The sequence below is a fragment of the Symsagittifera roscoffensis genome, chromosome 9, assembly GCF_963678635.1.
Source record: "Symsagittifera roscoffensis chromosome 9, txSymRosc1.1, whole genome shotgun sequence".
Lineage (NCBI taxonomy): Eukaryota > Metazoa > Xenacoelomorpha > Acoela > Convolutidae > Symsagittifera > Symsagittifera roscoffensis.
In genome coordinates, this window is record NC_087070.1 from 14,498,619 (window position 1) to 14,516,261 (window position 17,643).

Below are 17,643 nucleotides of genomic sequence, written 5' to 3' on the forward strand. Positions count from 1 at the left end.
AGCTATCTCACATTTATGTGTTGTGTCAACATGTGAGGGAAGATACAAGTTTTTTGTGGTAACAGCGGGTGACCCGCCGATGATAACATACAACAGCTATCTCACATTTATTTGGTGTGTCAACATGTGAGTGAAGATACATGTTTTTTGTGGCAACAGCGGGTGACCCGCCGATGATAACATTCAACAGCTATCTCACATTTATGTGTTGTGTCAACATGTTAGGGAAGATACAAGTGTATTGTGGCAACAGCGGGTGACCCGCCGATGATACGATACAGCAGCTATCTCACATTTATGTGTTGTGTCAACATGTGAGGGAAGATACAAGTTTTTTGTTGTAACAGCGGGTGACCCGCCGATGATAACATACAGCAGCTATCTCACATTTATGTGTTGTGTCAACATGTTAGGAAAAATACAAGTGTATTGTGGCAACAGCGGTGACCCGCCGATGAAAAGATACAGCAGCTATCTCACATTTATGTGTTGTGTCAACATGTGAGGGAAGAATCAAATTTATTGTGGCAAAGCGGGTGACCCGCCGATGATAACATACAGCAGCATTCTCACATTTATGTGTTTAGTCGACATGTGAGGGAAGAGACAAGTGTATTGTGGCATCAGCGGGTGACCCGCCGATGACAACATACAGCAGCTATCTCACATTTATGTGTTGTGTCAACATGTGAGGGAAGATACAAGTTTTTTGTGGTAACAGCGGGTGACCCGCCGATGATAACATACAACAGCTATCTCACATTTATTTGGTGTGTCAACATGTGAGTGAAGATACATGTTTTTTGTGGTAACAGCGGGTGACCCGCCGATGATAACATACAACAGCTATCTCACATTTATGTGTTGTGTCAACATGTTAGGGAAGATACAAGTGTATTGTGGCAACAGCGGGTGACCCGCCGATGATACGATACAGCAGCTATCTCACATTTATGTGTTGTGTCAACATGTGAGGGAAGATACAAGTTTTTTGTTGTAACAGCGGGTGACCCGCCGATGATAACATACAGCAGCTATCTCACATTTATGTGTTGTGTCAACATGTTAGGAAAAATACAAGTGTATTGTGGCAACAGCGGTGACCCGCCGATGAAAAGATACAGCAGCTATCTCACATTTATGTGTTGTGTCAACATGTGAAGGAAGATACAAGTTTATTGTGGTAACAGCGGGTGACCCGCCGATGATAACATACAGCAGCATTCTCACATTTATGTGTTTAGTCGACATGTGAGGGAAGAGACAAGTGTATTGTGGCAACAGCGGGTGACCCGCTGATGATAAGATACAGCAACTATCTCACATTTATGTGTTGTGTCAAAATGTGAGGGAAGATACAAGTTTTTTGTGGTAACAGCGGGTGACTCGCCGATGATAACATACAACAGCTATCTCACATTTATTTGTTGTGCCAATATGAGAGGGAAGATACAAGTGTATTGTGGCAACAGCGGGTGACCCGCCGATAATAACATACAGCAACTATCTCACATTTATGTGTTGTGTCAACATGTGAGGGAAGATACAAGTTTATTGTGGCAACAGCGGGTGACCCGCTGATGATAACATACAGCAGCTATCTCACATTTATGTGGTGTGTCAACATGTAAGGGAAGATACAAGTGTATTGTGGCAACAGCGGGTGACCCGCCGATGATAACATACAGCAGCTATCTCACATTTCTGTGTTGTGTCAACATGTGAGGGAAGATACAAGTGTAATGTGGCAACAGCGGGTGACCCGCCGATGATAACATACAGCAGCTATCTCACATTTATGTGTTGTGTCAACATGTGAGGGAAGATACAAGTTTATTGAGGGAACAGCGGGTGACCCGCCAATGATAACATACAGCAGCTGTCTCACATTTATGTGTTGTGTCAACATGTGAGGGAAGATACAAGTGTAATGTGGCAACAGCGGGTGACCCGCCGATGATAACATACAGCAGCTATCTCACATTTATGTGTTGTGTCAACATGTGAGGGAAGATACAAGTTTATTCTGGTAACAGCGGGTGACCCGCCGATGATAACATACAACAGCTATCTCACAATTATGTGTTGTGTCAACATGTTAGGGAAGGTACAAGTTTATCGTGGCAACAGCGGGTGACCCGCCGATGATAAGATACAGCAGCTATCTCACATTTATGTATTGTGTCAACATAAGAGGAGAGATACAAGTTAATTGTGGTAACAGCGGGTGACCCGCCGATGATAACATACAACAGCTATCTCACGTTTTTGTGTTGTGTCAACATGTGAGGGAAGATACAAGTGTATTGTGGTAACAGCGGGTGACCCGCTGATGATAACATACAGCAGCTATCTCACATTTATGTGTTGTGTCAACATGTGAGGGAAGATACAAGTGTAATGTGGCAACAGCGGGTGACCCGCCGATGATAACATACAGCAGCTATCTCACATTTATGTGTTGTGTCAACATAATAGGGAAGATACAAGTTAATTGTGGTAACAGCGGCTGACCCGCCGATGATAACATACAGCAGCTATCTCACATTTATGTATTGTGTCAACATAAGAGGGAAGATACAAGTTAATTGTGGTAACAGCGGGTGACCCGCCGATGTTAACATACAACAGCTATCTCACATTTATGTGTTGTGTCAACATGTTAGGGAAGATACAAGTTTATTGCGGTAACAGCGGGTGACCCGCTGATGATAACATACAGCAGCTATCTCACATTTATGTGTTGTGTCAACATGTGAGGGAAGATACAAGTGTAATGTGGCAACAGCGGGTGACCCGCCGATGATAACATACAGCAGCTATCTCACATTTATGTGTTGTGTCAACATAATAGGGAAGATACAAGTTTATTGTGGTAACAGCGGCTGACCCGCCGATGATAACATACAGCAGCTATCTCACATTTATGTTTTGTGTCAACATAAGAGGGAAGATACAAGTTAATTGTGGTAACAGCGGTTGACCCGCCGATGATAACATACAACAGCTATCTCACATTTATGTGTTGTGTCAACATGTTAGGGAAGATACAAGTTTATTGCGGTAACAGCGGGTGACCCGCCAATGAAAAGATACAGCAGCTATCTCACATTTATGTGTTGTGTCAACATAATAGGGAAGATACAAGTTTTTTGTGGTAACAGCCGGTGACCCGCCGATGATAACATACAGCAGCTATCTCACATTTTTGTGTTGTGTCAACATGTGAGGGAAGATACAAGTGTATTGTGGTAACAGCGGGTGACCCGCCGATGATAACATACAGCAGCTATCTCACATTTATGTGTTGTGTCAACATGTGAGGGAAGATACAAGTTTATTGTGGTAACAGCGGGTGACCCGCCGATGATAACATACAGCAGCTGTCTCACATTTCTGTGTTGTGTCAACATGTGAGGGAAGATACAAGTGTAATGTGGCAACAGCGGGTGACCCGCCGATGATAACATACAGCAGCTATCTCACATTTATGTGTTGTGTCAACATAATAGGGAAGATACAAGTTTTTTGTGGTAACAGCCGGTGACCCGCCGATGATAACATACAGCAGCTATCTCACATTTTTGTGTTGTGTCAACATGTGAGGGAAGATACAAGTGTATTGTGGTAACAGCGGGTGACCCGCCGATGATAACATACAGCAGCTATCTCAAATTTATGTGTTGTGTCAACATGTGAGGGAAGATACAAGTTTATTGTGGTAACAGCGGGTGACCCGCCGATGATAACATACAGCAGCTGTCTCACATTTCTGTGTTGTGTCAACATGTGAGGGAAGATACAAGTGTAATGTGGCAACAGCGGGTGACCCGCCGATGATAACATACAGCAGCTATCTCACATTTATGTGTTGTGTCAACATGTGAGGGAAGATACAAGTGTAATGTGGCAACAGCGGGTGACCCGCCGATGATAACATACAGCAGCTATCTCACATTTATGTGTTGTGTCAACATGTGAGGGAAGAAACAAGTTTTTTGTGGTAACAGCGGGTGACCCGCCGATGATAACATACAGCAGCTATCTCACATTTATGTGTTGTGTCAACATGTGAGGGAAGATACAAGTTTATTGTGGTAACAGCGGGTGACCCCCCGATGATAACATACAGCAGCTATCTCACATTTTTGTGTTGTGTCAACATGTGAGGGAAGATACAAGTGTATTGTGGTAACAGCGGGTGACCCGCCGATGATAACATACAGCAGCTATCTCACATTTATGTGTTGTGTCAACATGTGAGGGAAGATACAAGTTTATTGTGGTAACAGCGGGTGACCCGCCGATGATAACATACAGCAGCTGTCTCACATTTCTGTGTTGTGTCAACATGTGAGGGAAGATACAAGTGTAATGTGGCAACAGCGGGTGACCCGCCGATGATAACATACAGCAGCTATCTCACATTTATGTGTTGTGTCAACATGTGAGGGAAGATACAAGTGTAATGTGGCAACAGCGGGTGACCCGCCGATGATAACATACAGCAGCTATCTCACTTTTATGTGTTGTGTCAACATGTGAGGGAAGAAACAAGTTTTTTGTGGTAACAGCGGGTGACCCGCCGATGATAACATACAGCAGCTATCTCACATTTATGTGTTGTGTCAACATGTGAGGGAAGATACAAGTTTATTGTGGTAACAGCGGGTGACCCGCCGATGATAACATACAGCAGCTGTCTCACATTTCTGTGTTGTGTCAACATGTGAGGGAAGATACAGGTGTAATGTGGCAACAGCGGGTGACCCGCCGATGATAACATACAGCAGCTATCTCACATTTATGTGTTGTGTCAACATGTGAGGGAAGATACAAGTTTATTGTGGTAACAGCGGGTGACCCGCCGATGATAACATACAGCAGCTGTCTCACATTTCTGTGTTGTGTCAACATGTGAGGGAAGATACAAGTGTAATGTGGCAACAACGGGTGACCCGCCGATGATAACATACAGCAGCTATCTCACATTTATGTGTTGTGTCAACATGTGAGGGAAGATACAAGTTTATTGCGGTAACATCGGGTGACCGGCCAATGATAAGATACAGCAGCTATCTCACATTTATGTGTTGTGTCAACATAATAGGGAAGATACAAGTTTTTTGTGGTAACAGCCGGTGACCCGCCGATGATAACATACAGCAGCTATCTCACATTTTTGTGTTATGTCAACATGTGAGGTAAGATACAAGTGTATTGTGGTAACAGCGGGTGACCCGCCGATGATAACATACAGCAGCTATCTCACATTTATGTGTTGTGTCAACATGTGAGGGAAGACACAAGTTTATTGTGGTAATAGCGGGTGACCCGCCGATGATAACATACAGCAGCTGTCTCACATTTCTGTGTTGTGTCAACATGTGAGGGAAGATACAAGTGTAATGTGGCAACAGCGGGTGACCCGCCGATGATAACATACAGCAGCTATCTCACATTTATGTGTTGTGTCAACATGTGAGGGAAGATACAAGTTTATTCTGGTAACAGCGGGTGACCCGCCGATGATAACATACAACAGCTATCTCACAATTATGTGTTGTGTCAACATGTTAGGGAAGGTACAAGTTTATCGTGGCAACAGCGGGTGACCCGCCGATGATAAGATACAGCAGCTATCTCACATTTATGTATTGTGTCAACATAAGAGGAGAGATACAAGTTAATTGTGGTAACAGCGGGTGACCCGCCGATGATAACATACAACAGCTATCTCACATTTTTGTGTTGTGTCAACATGTGAGGGAAGATACAAGTGTATTGTGGTAACAGCGGGTGACCCGCTGATGATAACATACAGCAGCTATCTCACATTTATGTGTTGTGTCAACATGTGAGGGAAGATACAAGTGTAATGTGGCAACAGCGGGTGACCCGCCGATGATAACATACAGCAGCTATCTCACCTTTATGTGTTGTGTCAACATAATAGGGAAGATACAAGTTTATTGTGGTAACATCGGCTGACCCGCCGATGATAACATACAGCAGCTATCTCACATTTATGTATTGTGTCAACATAAGAGGGAAGATACAAGTTAATTGTGGTAACAGCGGGTGACCCGCCGATGTTAACATACAACAGCTATCTCACATTTATGTGTTGTGTCAACATGTTAGGGAAGATACAAGTTTATTGCGGTAACAGCGGGTGACCCGCTGATGATAACATACAGCAGCTATCTCACATTTATGTGTTGTGTCAACATGTGAGGGAAGATACAAGTTTATTGTGGTAACAGCGGCTGACCCGCCGATGATAACATACAGCAGCTATCTCACATTTATGTTTTGTGTCAACATAAGAGGGAAGATAAAAGTTAATTGTGGTAACAGCGGGTGACCCGCCGATGATAACATACAACAGCTATCTCACATTTATGTGTTGTGTCAACATGTTAGGGAAGATACAAGTTTATTGCGGTAACAGCGGGTGACCCGCCAATGATAAGATACAGCAGCTATCTCACATTTATGTGTTGTGTCAACATAATAGGGAAGATACAAGTTTTTTGTGGTAACAGCCGGTGACCCGCCGATGATAACATACAGCAGCTATCTCACATTTTTGTGTTGTGTCAACATGTGAGGGAAGATACAAGTGTATTGTGGTAACAGCGGGTGACCCGCCGATGATAACATACAGCAGCTATCTCACATTTATGTGTTGTGTCAACATGTGAGGGAAGAAACAAGTTTATTGTGGTAACAGCGGGTGACCCGCCGATGATAACATACAGCAGCTGTCTCACATTTCTGTGTTGTGTCAACATGTGAGGGAAGATACAAGTGTAATGTGGCAACAGCGGGTGACCCGCCGATGATAACATACAGCAGCTATCTCACATTTATGTGTTGTGTCAACATAATAGGGAAGATACAAGTTTTTTGTGGTAACAGCCGGTGACCCGCCGATGATAACATACAGCAGCTATCTCACATTTTTGTGTTGTCTCAACATGTGAGGGAAGATACAAGTGTATTGTGGTAACAGCGGGTGACCCGCCGATGATAACATACAGCAGCTATCTCACATTTATGTTTTGTGTCAACATAAGAGGGAAGATACAAGTTAATTGTGGTAACAGCGGGTGACCCGCCGATGATAACATACAACAGCTATCTCACATTTATGTGTTGTGTCAACATGTTAGGGAAGATACAAGTTTATTGCGGTAATAGCGGGTGACCCGCCGATGATAACATACAACAGCTATCTCACATTTATGTGTTGTGTCAACATGTTAGGGAAGATACAAGTTTATTGCGGTAACAGCGGGTGACCCGCCAATGATAAGATACAGCAGCTATCTCACATTTATGTGTTGTGTCAACATAATAGGGAAGATACAAGTTTTTTGTGGTAACAGCCGGTGACCCGCCGATGATAACATACAGCAGCTATCTCACATTTTTGTGTTGTGTCAACATAATAGGGAGGATACAAGTTTATTGTGGTAACAGCGGCTGACCCGCCGATGATAACATACAGCAGCTATCTCACATTTATGTTTTGTGTCAACATAAGAGGGAAGATACAAGTTTATTGTGGTAACAGCGGCTGACCCGCCGATGATAACATACAGCAGCTATCTCACATTTATGTTTTGTGTCAACATAAGAGGGAAGATACAAGTTAATTGTGGTAACAGCGGGTGACCCGCCGATGATAACATACAACAGCTATCTCACATTTATGTGTTGTGTCAACATGTTAGGGAAGATACAAGTTTATTGCGGTAACAGCGGGTGACCCGCCAATGATAAGATACAGCAGCTATCTCACATTTATGTGTTGTGTCAACATAATAGGGAAGATACAAGTTTTTTGTGGTAACAGCCGGTGACCCGCCGATGATAACATATAGCAGCTATCTCACATTTTTGTGTTGTGTCAACATGTGAGGGAAGATACAAGTGTATTGTGGTAACAGCGGGTGACCCGCCGATGATAACATACAGCAGCTATCTCACATTTATGTGTTGTGTCAACATGTGAGGGAAGATACAAGTTTATTGTGGTAACAGCGGGTGACCCGCCGATGATAACATACAGCAGCTGTCTCACATTTCTGTGTTGTGTCAACATGTGAGGGAAGATACAAGTGTAATGTGGCAACAGCGGGTGACCCGCCGATGATAACATACAGCAGCTATCTCACATTTATGTGTTGTGTCAACATAATAGGAAAGATACAAGTTTTTTGTGGTAACAGCCGGTGACCCGCCGATGATAACATACAGCAGCTATCTCACATTTTTGTGTTGTGTCAACATGTGAGGGAAGATACAAGTGTATTGTGGTAACAGCGGGTGACCCGCCGATGATAACATACAGCAGCTATCTCACATTTATGTGTTGTGTCAACATGTGAGGGAAGATACAAGTTTATTGTGGTAACAGCGGGTGACCCGCCGATGATAACATACAGCAGCTGTCTCACATTTATGTGTTGTGTCAACATGTGAGGGAAGATACAAGTGTAATGTGGCAACAGCGGGTGACCCGCCGATGATAACATACAGCAGCTATCTCACATTTATGTGTTGTGTCAACATGTGAGGGAAGATACAAGTGTAATGTGGCAACAGCGGGTGACCCGCCGATGATAACATACAGCAGCTATCTCACATTTATGTGTTGTGTCAACATGTGAGGGAAGAAACAAGTTTTTTGTGGTAACAGCGGGTGACCCGCCGATGATAACATACAGCAGCTATCTCACATTTATGTGTTGTGTCAACATGTGAGGGAAGATACAAGTTTATTGTGGTAACAGCGGGTGACCCGCCGATGATAACATACAGCAGCTGTCTCACATTTCTGTGTTGTGTCAACATGTGAGGGAAGATACAAGTGTAATGTGGCAACAGCGGGTGACCCGCCGATGATAACATACAGCAGCTATCTCACATTTATGTGTTGTGTCAACATGTGAGGGAAGATACAAGTTTATTGTGGTAACAGCGGGTGACCCGCCGATGATAACATACAGCAGCTGTCTCACATTTCTGTGTTGTGTCAACATGTGAGGGAAGATACAAGTGTAATGTGGCAACAGCGGGTGACCCGCCGATGATAACATACAGCAGCTATCTCACATTTATGTGTTGTGTCAACATGTGAGGGAAGATACAAGTTTATTGCGGTAACAGCGGGTGACCCGCCAATGATAAGATACAGCAGCTATCTCACATTTATGTGTTGTGTCAACATAATAGGGAAGATACAAGTTTTTTGTGGTAACAGCCGGTGACCCGCCGATGATAACATACAGCAGCTATCTCACATTTTTGTGTTGTGTCAACATGTGAGGGAAGATACAAGTGTATTGTGGTAACAGCGGGTGACCCGCCGATGATAACATACAGCAGCTATCTCACATTTATGTGTTGTGTCAACATGTGAGGGAAGATACAAGTGTAATGTGGCAACAGCGGGTGACCCGCCGATGATAACATACAGCAGCTATCTCACATTTATGTGTTGTGTCAACATGTGAGGGAAGATACAAGTTTTTTGTGGTAACAGCGGGTGACCCGCCGATGATTACATAAAACAGCTATCTCACATTTATGTGTTGTGTCAACATGTTAGGGAAAATACAAGTTTATTGTGGCAACAGCGGGTGACCCGCCGATGATAAGATACAGCAGCTATCTCACATTTATGTGTTGTGTCAACATGTGAGGGAAGATACAAGTTTATTGTGGTAACAGCGGGTGATCCGCCGATGATAAGATACAGCAGCTATCTCACATTTATGTATTGTGTCAACATAAGAGGGAAGATACAAGTTAATTGTGGTAACAGCGGGTGACCCGCCGATGATAACATACAACAGCTATCTCACATTTATGTGTTGTGTCAACATGTTAGGGAAGATACAAGTTTTTTGTGGTAACAGCGGGTGACCCGCCGATGATAAGATACAGCAGCTATCTCACATTTATGTGTTGTGTCAACATAATAGGGAAGATACAAGTTTATTGTGGTAACAGCGGGTGACCCGCCGATGATAACATAAAGCAGCTATCTCACATTTATGTGTTGTGTCAACATGTGAGGGAAGATACAAGTTTATTGTGGTAACAGCGGGTGACCCGCCGATGATAAGATACAGCAGCTATCTCACATTTATGTATTGTGTCAACATAAGAGGGAAGATACAAGTTAATTGTGGTAACAGCGGGTGACCCGCCGATGATAACATACAACAGCTATCTCACATTTATGTGTTGTGTCAACATGTTAGGGAAGATACAAGTTTATTGTGGTAACAGCGGGTGACCCGTCGATGATAAGATACAGCAGCTATCTCACATTTATGTGTTCTGTCAACATAATAGGGAAGATACAAGTTTATTGTGGTAACAGCGGGTGACCCGCCGATGATAACATAAAGCAGCTATCTCACATTTTTGTGTTGTGTCAACATGTGAGGGAAGATACAAGTGTATTGTGGTAACAGCGGGTGACCCGCCGATGATAAGATACAGCAGCTATCTCACATTTATGTGTTGGGTCAACATGTGAGGGAAGATACAAGTTTATTGTGGTAACAGCGGGTGACCCGCCGATGATAAGATACAGCAGCTATCTCACATTTATGTATTGTGTCAACATAAGAGGGAAGATACAAGTTAATTGTGGTAACAGCGGGTGACCCGCCGATGATAACATACAACAGCTATCTCACATTTATGTGTTGTGTCAACATGTTAGGGAAGATACAAGTTTATTGTGGTAACAGCGGGTGACCCGCCGATGATAAGATACAGCAGCTATCTCACATTTATGTGTTCTGTCAACATGTTAGGGAAGATACAAGTTTATTGTGGTAACAGCGGGTGACCCGCCGATGATAACATACAGCAGCTATCTCACATTTATGTGTTGTGTCAACATGTGAGGGAAGAAACAAGTTTTTTGTGGTAACAGCGGGTGACCCGCCGATGATAACATACAGCAGCTATCTCACATTTTTGTGTTGTGTCAACATGTGAGGGAAGATACAAGTGTATTGTGGTAACAGCGGGTGACCCGCCGATGATAACATACAGCAGCTATCTCACATTTATGTTTTGTGTCAACATAAGAGGGAAGATACAAGTTAATTGTGGTAACAGCGGGTGACCCGCCGATGATAACATACAGCAGCTATCTCACATTTTTGTGTTGTGTCAACATGTGAGGGAAGATACAAGTGTATTGTGGTAACAGCGGGTGACCCGCCGATGATAACATACAGCAGCTATCTCACATTTATGTGTTGTGTCAACATGTGAGGGAAGATACAAGTTTATTGTGGTAACAGCGGGTGACCCGCCGATGATAACATACAGCAGCTGTCTCACATTTCTGTGTTGTGTCAACATGTGAGGGAAGATACAAGTGTAATGTGGCAACAGCGGGTGACCCGCCGATGATAACATACAGCAGCTATCTCACATTTATGTGTTGTGTCAACATGTGAGGGAAGATACAAGTGTAATGTGGCAACAGCGGGTGACCCGCCGATGATAACATACAGCAGCTATCTCACATTTATGTGTTGTGTCAACATGTGAGGGAAGATACAAGTTTATTGTGGTAACAGCGGGTGACCCGTCGATGATAACACACAGCAGCTATCTCACTTTTATGTGTTGTGTTGTTAGCAGAAAAAGAGACCTTTGAGCAGGTTCACATTCAGCATCGACGGAATGTGAGTGGCCTGGGCTAGGAGATGGAGCGCCGTCTGTCCTGCCGAGTTAATCTGGTCTGTTCCAGCCCCCCTTTCCATCAGCAGATCCACAATCACACTGTCCTTGTTATGCACACAGGCTGTCATCAGAGGTGTGAAGCCTTCTTCGTTCACGTGGTTCACGTCTGCAAAACAAAACCAATCACACTACACGTTAAACGTTCGTTTTGGTAGTAGTTTTCTAGAATATCAGCTAGATGTGTTTTTTGTTATGGCTACCAAATGTACTATGGTTCTAACTATACTAGCCAATTTTAATTTGTTTTTATGAGTGTTGTCAATTGTTTTTTTTGCCAATGCCTTTATCCCTCAGAAGTTATTGATATTGGAAGGGGGGTGGTTTTTCGACAGATTTGTTGATTTTGCTTAGGCTGACTGTTTTAACTGGTTGATTGTGACTTCGCCTCCCCCCCCCCCCCCCCCCCCCCCCTGAACATTCTTTTTAAGAGAAGTTCACGGCTGAGCACACATTCATTGGGTGTCGTGAAGCATAGAGACTTCTGGGGGACAAATACATCATATACATCAAAATACATCATACTCGCTGAAAGTATCAGAAGGAGCAAGTTCTGTTTCGAACTGTTACTTAAAGTTAGCTAGCTTACAGTTTCATATATATCAAAAACATCATTTTTATGAAAGAATCAGAAGCAGCAATTTGTAATTTTAACTTAAAATGAATTCTTTTAAAGTTTCATAATCAACATGAGCATCAAAGACATCGTTTTGCTGAAAGTAATAGAAGGTGCAATTTTGGTTTTGAGTCGTAGCATAAGTTAACTTGGTTTAGAGTTCCATAATCAACATTTGTAACAAATATATCATATTTACTGAAAGTATCAAAAGCAGCAATTTGTAACTTAAGATTAATTATTTTACAGCTTCGTAATCAACATGTACATCAAACAGAGCCTATTTACTGAAAAGATTACAAATAATAAGTAGTGTTTCGACTTGTAACTTAGAAAAAACTTTGTTAAGAGTTTCAAAATCAACATGAACATCACAAACATCGTTTTTATGAAAGTAACAGAAGCAGCAATTTTTTTTTCGAATTTTAAGGCAAGATTACTTAGTTTAGATTTTCTTAGACTTTTATAATCAACATGCACATCAAATACAGCATATTTACTGAAAGTGTCAGAAGGGGGTTTTTTTGGATTTTAAGTTAAGGTTGCATAATTTAGAGTTTCATATATAACATGTACATCAAATGGCTCAATTTTAATGAAATCATCAGAAGGAGCAGTTTTTATTTCGAATAACTCAGTTTTATTTAGCTTAGAGTTTCATAATTACGCTTGCAATAAGCAAGCATCATCAAACTGGAAAATATACTTTTTTGGGTTAACAATTAGTTTAAGAAAATCTCTTGAATCAATTCTTTTCACTTCTCTTTTTATCTTCTCTTCATTTCTCTTCTTACCTTCTCTTAACATGTTCCAGGTTGCTTCCTTCTTGGTGTGGATTCGAAACAGTTGACTTTGTATCATAAGGTCGGGGGTTCGAGTTGTGCGCATTTCTTGTTTTCCTTTTCACTATCAATTAAATTAAGAACGAAATTTCGAGAAAAATGAAATGTTGGTTTTTCTTTTTTTGTGTTCAGGATTTTTCGGCTAATTTGCCACAACGGTTTCTCTTTTGCTGTTGACAATTCTTCTTGTAGTAGCAAGTGCAAATTATGTTCAAAATAATTTTAAGGGGGACTTGAAAGGTTTTTTTAATGAAATTGTCTCAAAGTTCTTTTTTTTGGTTCCATTGGTGTCTGCTGAAAGATGGTCGGCTTAGTCGCCACAACCTTGATTTTCTTGCGGTGTAAACAACTTTTATTGTAGCTGCAAGTGCAAGTGCTGTTCACTCTAGTTTCAAGGGGAACTTGAAAGCTTTTTGAAAATAAATAAAAAAATTATTTTTTTTTGTTGAGATGCTGGTAGCTCAAAATTATTGGCTCAGTTGCCACATCATTAACTTTTCTTGAGCTGTAATCATTTTCCTTGTAGTTACAACTGCAACTTTTGTCCGTTGTTGCTTGAAGTTGGACTTCAATTTTTTTTTATAAAATCATATTATTTTCCGCTCAACTTGTGTCTGCTCAAAGAGTGTCGGCTTTGTTTCTTTTCGTCAATTTTGTTCTTATGCTGAAACTCTGTTTGCCTGGAATGAACTTCTATCGCGACATGAGAAAAGTTATATGATCTACTTTATTTTCATTTTCGACTTTTTATGTTTTTTTTGTTAGTGTTGTATTACAAGTGGTGCTAAGCTCCTCTTTGCCTCTTTGTCAACATGTACATCAAATGCCTCAACCTTACTGAAATTATCAGAAGGAGCAGTTGTTAATTTTAATTGTAGATTAGGATTACTTAGGTTAAGGTTTCATAATCAACATGTACATCAAATACATAAATTTTACTAAAAGTGTCAGAAGGAGCAGTTTTTGTTTCTTATTGTTAGTTACAGTTACTTAGTTTAGAGTTTATACTCAAGAGGTACATCAAAGACATCATTTTTACTAAAATTCTCAGAAGGAGCAATTTTTGTTTCGATTTGTAGCTCAAGATTTCTTACTTAAGGTATTCATAGTCAACATAAACCACAAATACATCAATTTTACTGAAAGTATCAGAAGTAGCCGTTTTTTTGAATGGCAGCTTAGATTTCACAGCTTAGGTTTTCTAAATCAGCATAAACATGAAATATTGGAAGGAGCAACTTTTGTTTCGAATCGTACGTCAAGATTAATTATTTTAAATTTTCTTAATCATCATGAACATCAAATTCATAGTTTTTATGAAAGTATCAGAAGGAGCCTTTTTTGTTTTGAATCGTAGAATAAGTTAACTTAGTTTATCGTTTTGAACCGTAGCATAAGTTAATTTAATTTAGAGTTTCATAATCAACATGTACAACAATTACATCTTATTTACCGAGAGTATCAGAAGCGGCTAATTTTTGTTTCAAATTGTTTTTTAAGATTAATTATTTTAGAGATTCATAATTAACATGTAAATCAAATACATCATTGTTACTGAAAGTATCAGAAGGAGCAATTTTCTTGAATTGTAACTTAAGATTACTTAGTTTGGAGTATCATAATCAACATTACATCATATACAGCACTTTTACTGAAAGTAATTGAATGAATAAATATTGTTTCGACTTTTAACTTACGATTACTTTGCTTAGCGATCCAAAGTCAACTTGAACATCAAAAAATCTTTTTATGTAAGTATCAAAAAGAGCTATTTTTTTTCGAATCGCAGTTTAAGTTTATTTAGTTTAGGGAGTTTCATAATCAACATCTATAACAAACAAATCATTTTTACTGAAAGTGTCAGAAGCAGCAATTTTTTGTTCTAATTTGTAACTTAAGATTGAGTAATTTAGAGTTTCATAATCCACATGATCGTGAAATACATATTTAAAAAAAAAAAATTAGATGGTGTAATTTTTTTTTAAATAATAATTTAAGAAACGTTAGTTTAGAGTTTCATAATGAGCATGTACATCAAAACAGCATTTGCACTGAAAATGTCAGAAGGAGCAGTTTTTGTTTCGATGTGTAAGTTACGGATGCATAATTTAGAGTTTCTTATTTAACATGTGCATCAAATGCATCAAGTTTAGTCGACTAAAAGGAACAGTTTTTAATTCGAATACTTTAAAACAACTTAGTTTGGAGATCATAATTATGCTTGCAATAAGCAAGCATTTTAAAACTGGAATAAAGACTTTTTTCGGGTTAACAATTAGCTTAACAAAATCAGTAGAACAATTTTTTTTTCAATTCTCTTCATATCTTCTCTTCACTTCTTTTCTTACCTTCTCTTAACAGGTTGCTTCCCGCTTGTCGTGGAGTTAAAGCAGTTGACTTTGTATCCTAAGGTCTGTGTTTCGAGTCTTGGCCGGATCTTGAGAAAGGAAATTGAGAAAGGAATTTTGAGAAAAATGAAACGTTGGTGTTTCGTATTTTTGCTAAGGATTTGTCGACTAAATTGCCACATTGGTTTTCCTTTTTGCTAGAGACAATACTCTTTGTAGTTGCAAATGCAAACATTGTTTATTCTAATTTTGAGGGGGACTTGAAAATTTTTCAATAAGTTTTTCACAAAATCTTTTTTTTGGTTCACTCGGGACTGCCCAAAGATGGTCGGCTTAGTCGCCACAAAATTGTGCTGTAATCAATTTTCAATGTAATTGTAAGTGCAAGTGCTGTTCACTCTAGTTTCATTGGGAATTTGAAAGATTTCTTTAAAAAATGGAAACATTTTCTTTTTCGGTTGAAGTGGTTTTAGCACAAAGGCTGTTGGCTTAGTTGCCACATCATTGATTTTTTTTGTACTTTGTACTGTAATCAACTTTCATTGTAGTTGCAAGTGCAATTGTTGTCCTTTGTTTTCTAAAGTGGAAATTCATCCTTTTTTTATTAAAATCTTATTTTTTTGGCTCAATTTGTGTCTGCTCAAAAATTGTCGGCTTTGTTTCTTTTCGTGTTTTTTTTCTGTTGGTAAATTGAAGTGTCTGGCATGTTTGCCTGGAATGAACTTCTATCGAGACATGTGAAAAATTATATGATCTACTTTATTTTCATTTTTGGCCTTTTATGTTTTTATTTTGTGTTTGTCGTTTATCGCAATGGGTGCAAAGCACCATTTGCCTCTGTGTCAACATGTTTATCAAATTCCTCAGTTTTACAGAAAGTGCAAGAAGGGGCAGTTTTTAACTCAAATTGTAACTCAGGATTACTTAGTTTAGAGCATTATAGTCAACATGTACATCCATTACAACATTTTTACCAAAAGTGTCAGAAGGCGCTGTTTTTGTTTGGAATTGTAACTTAAAGCTACTTAGTTTATAATCGACATGTGCATACACAAAGACATCAATTTTACTGAAACTATCATATGGAGCAACTTTTATTTCGAATTGTAGCTTAAGGTTTCTTTGTTAAAAATACATCATTTTTAGTGAAAGTATCAGAAGGAGCCGCTTTTTTTACGAAGGGTGGCTTAAGACTTGTTAGCTTAGATTTTTTTAGTAGATTTTTTTTGTAGATCAAATACATCTTGATTTAGCAAAATGTTGTTTCGAATTGTACCTTAACAGTAATTTTTTCAAGATGTCGTAAGCAATATGAACATCAAAGACATCGTTTTAATGAAAGTAATAAAGAGAACACTCCACAGAAATTCATTTTCCACATGTAAAACAAACACAACATATTTACCGAAAGTGTCAGAAGCATCAGTTTTTTCCAAATTGTTTTTTAAGGTTAATTATATAAGAGTTTCATCATCAACATGTAGAATAAATACAGCATTTTTAGTTAGAGTATCACATTGAACAATTTTTTTTCAAGTTATAAGGTAAGATTGCATAAAAATCATAATCAAATGCATCAATTTTTGTGGAATCATCAGAGGGAGCAGTTTTTATTTTATATTGTAACTTAAGGTTTTTTGGCTAAGAGTTTCAGAATTAACATGTTCATGAAATTCATAATTTTTACTGAAACTAATAGGGAAAAAATTGTTTCGAGTTGAAGCTTAAGACTTCTAAGTTGTTTTGTTCATAGTGAACATGTACAACAAATACATCATTTTTACTGAGAGTATCAGCAGCTATTTTTTTTGAATGGTAGCTTAAGATCTCTCAGCTTAAGTTTTCCTTATCAATATGTATGTTAAATACATCGTGGTTTATGAAAGTATCTGAGGGAGCGACTTTTGCTTCGAATTGTTCCTAAAGATTATATATATCAAAGTTTCATAATCAACATAACCATTAAAAGCATATTTTCTGGGAAAAGATAAGAGAGAGCCTTTTTGTTTCGAATCGGAGCAAAAGTTGGCTTAGTTTAGAATTTCATAAT

The 17,643-nt window shown here is 39.6% G+C and overlaps 1 protein-coding gene across 1 annotated transcript in view; it reads right to left on the reverse strand.

Moving 5' to 3' along the window:
- LOC134853882 (transient receptor potential cation channel subfamily A member 1 homolog) overlaps window positions 1–17,643 on the reverse strand; it is a gene marked incomplete in the record, with an annotated part of 173,892 nt that overhangs the window by 125,444 nt on the left and 30,805 nt on the right. Inside the window, 1 exon segment of the mRNA XM_063869839.1 lies at window positions 11,699–11,896. Within this exon segment, the coding sequence (XP_063725909.1) occupies window positions 11,699–11,896 (198 nt within the window).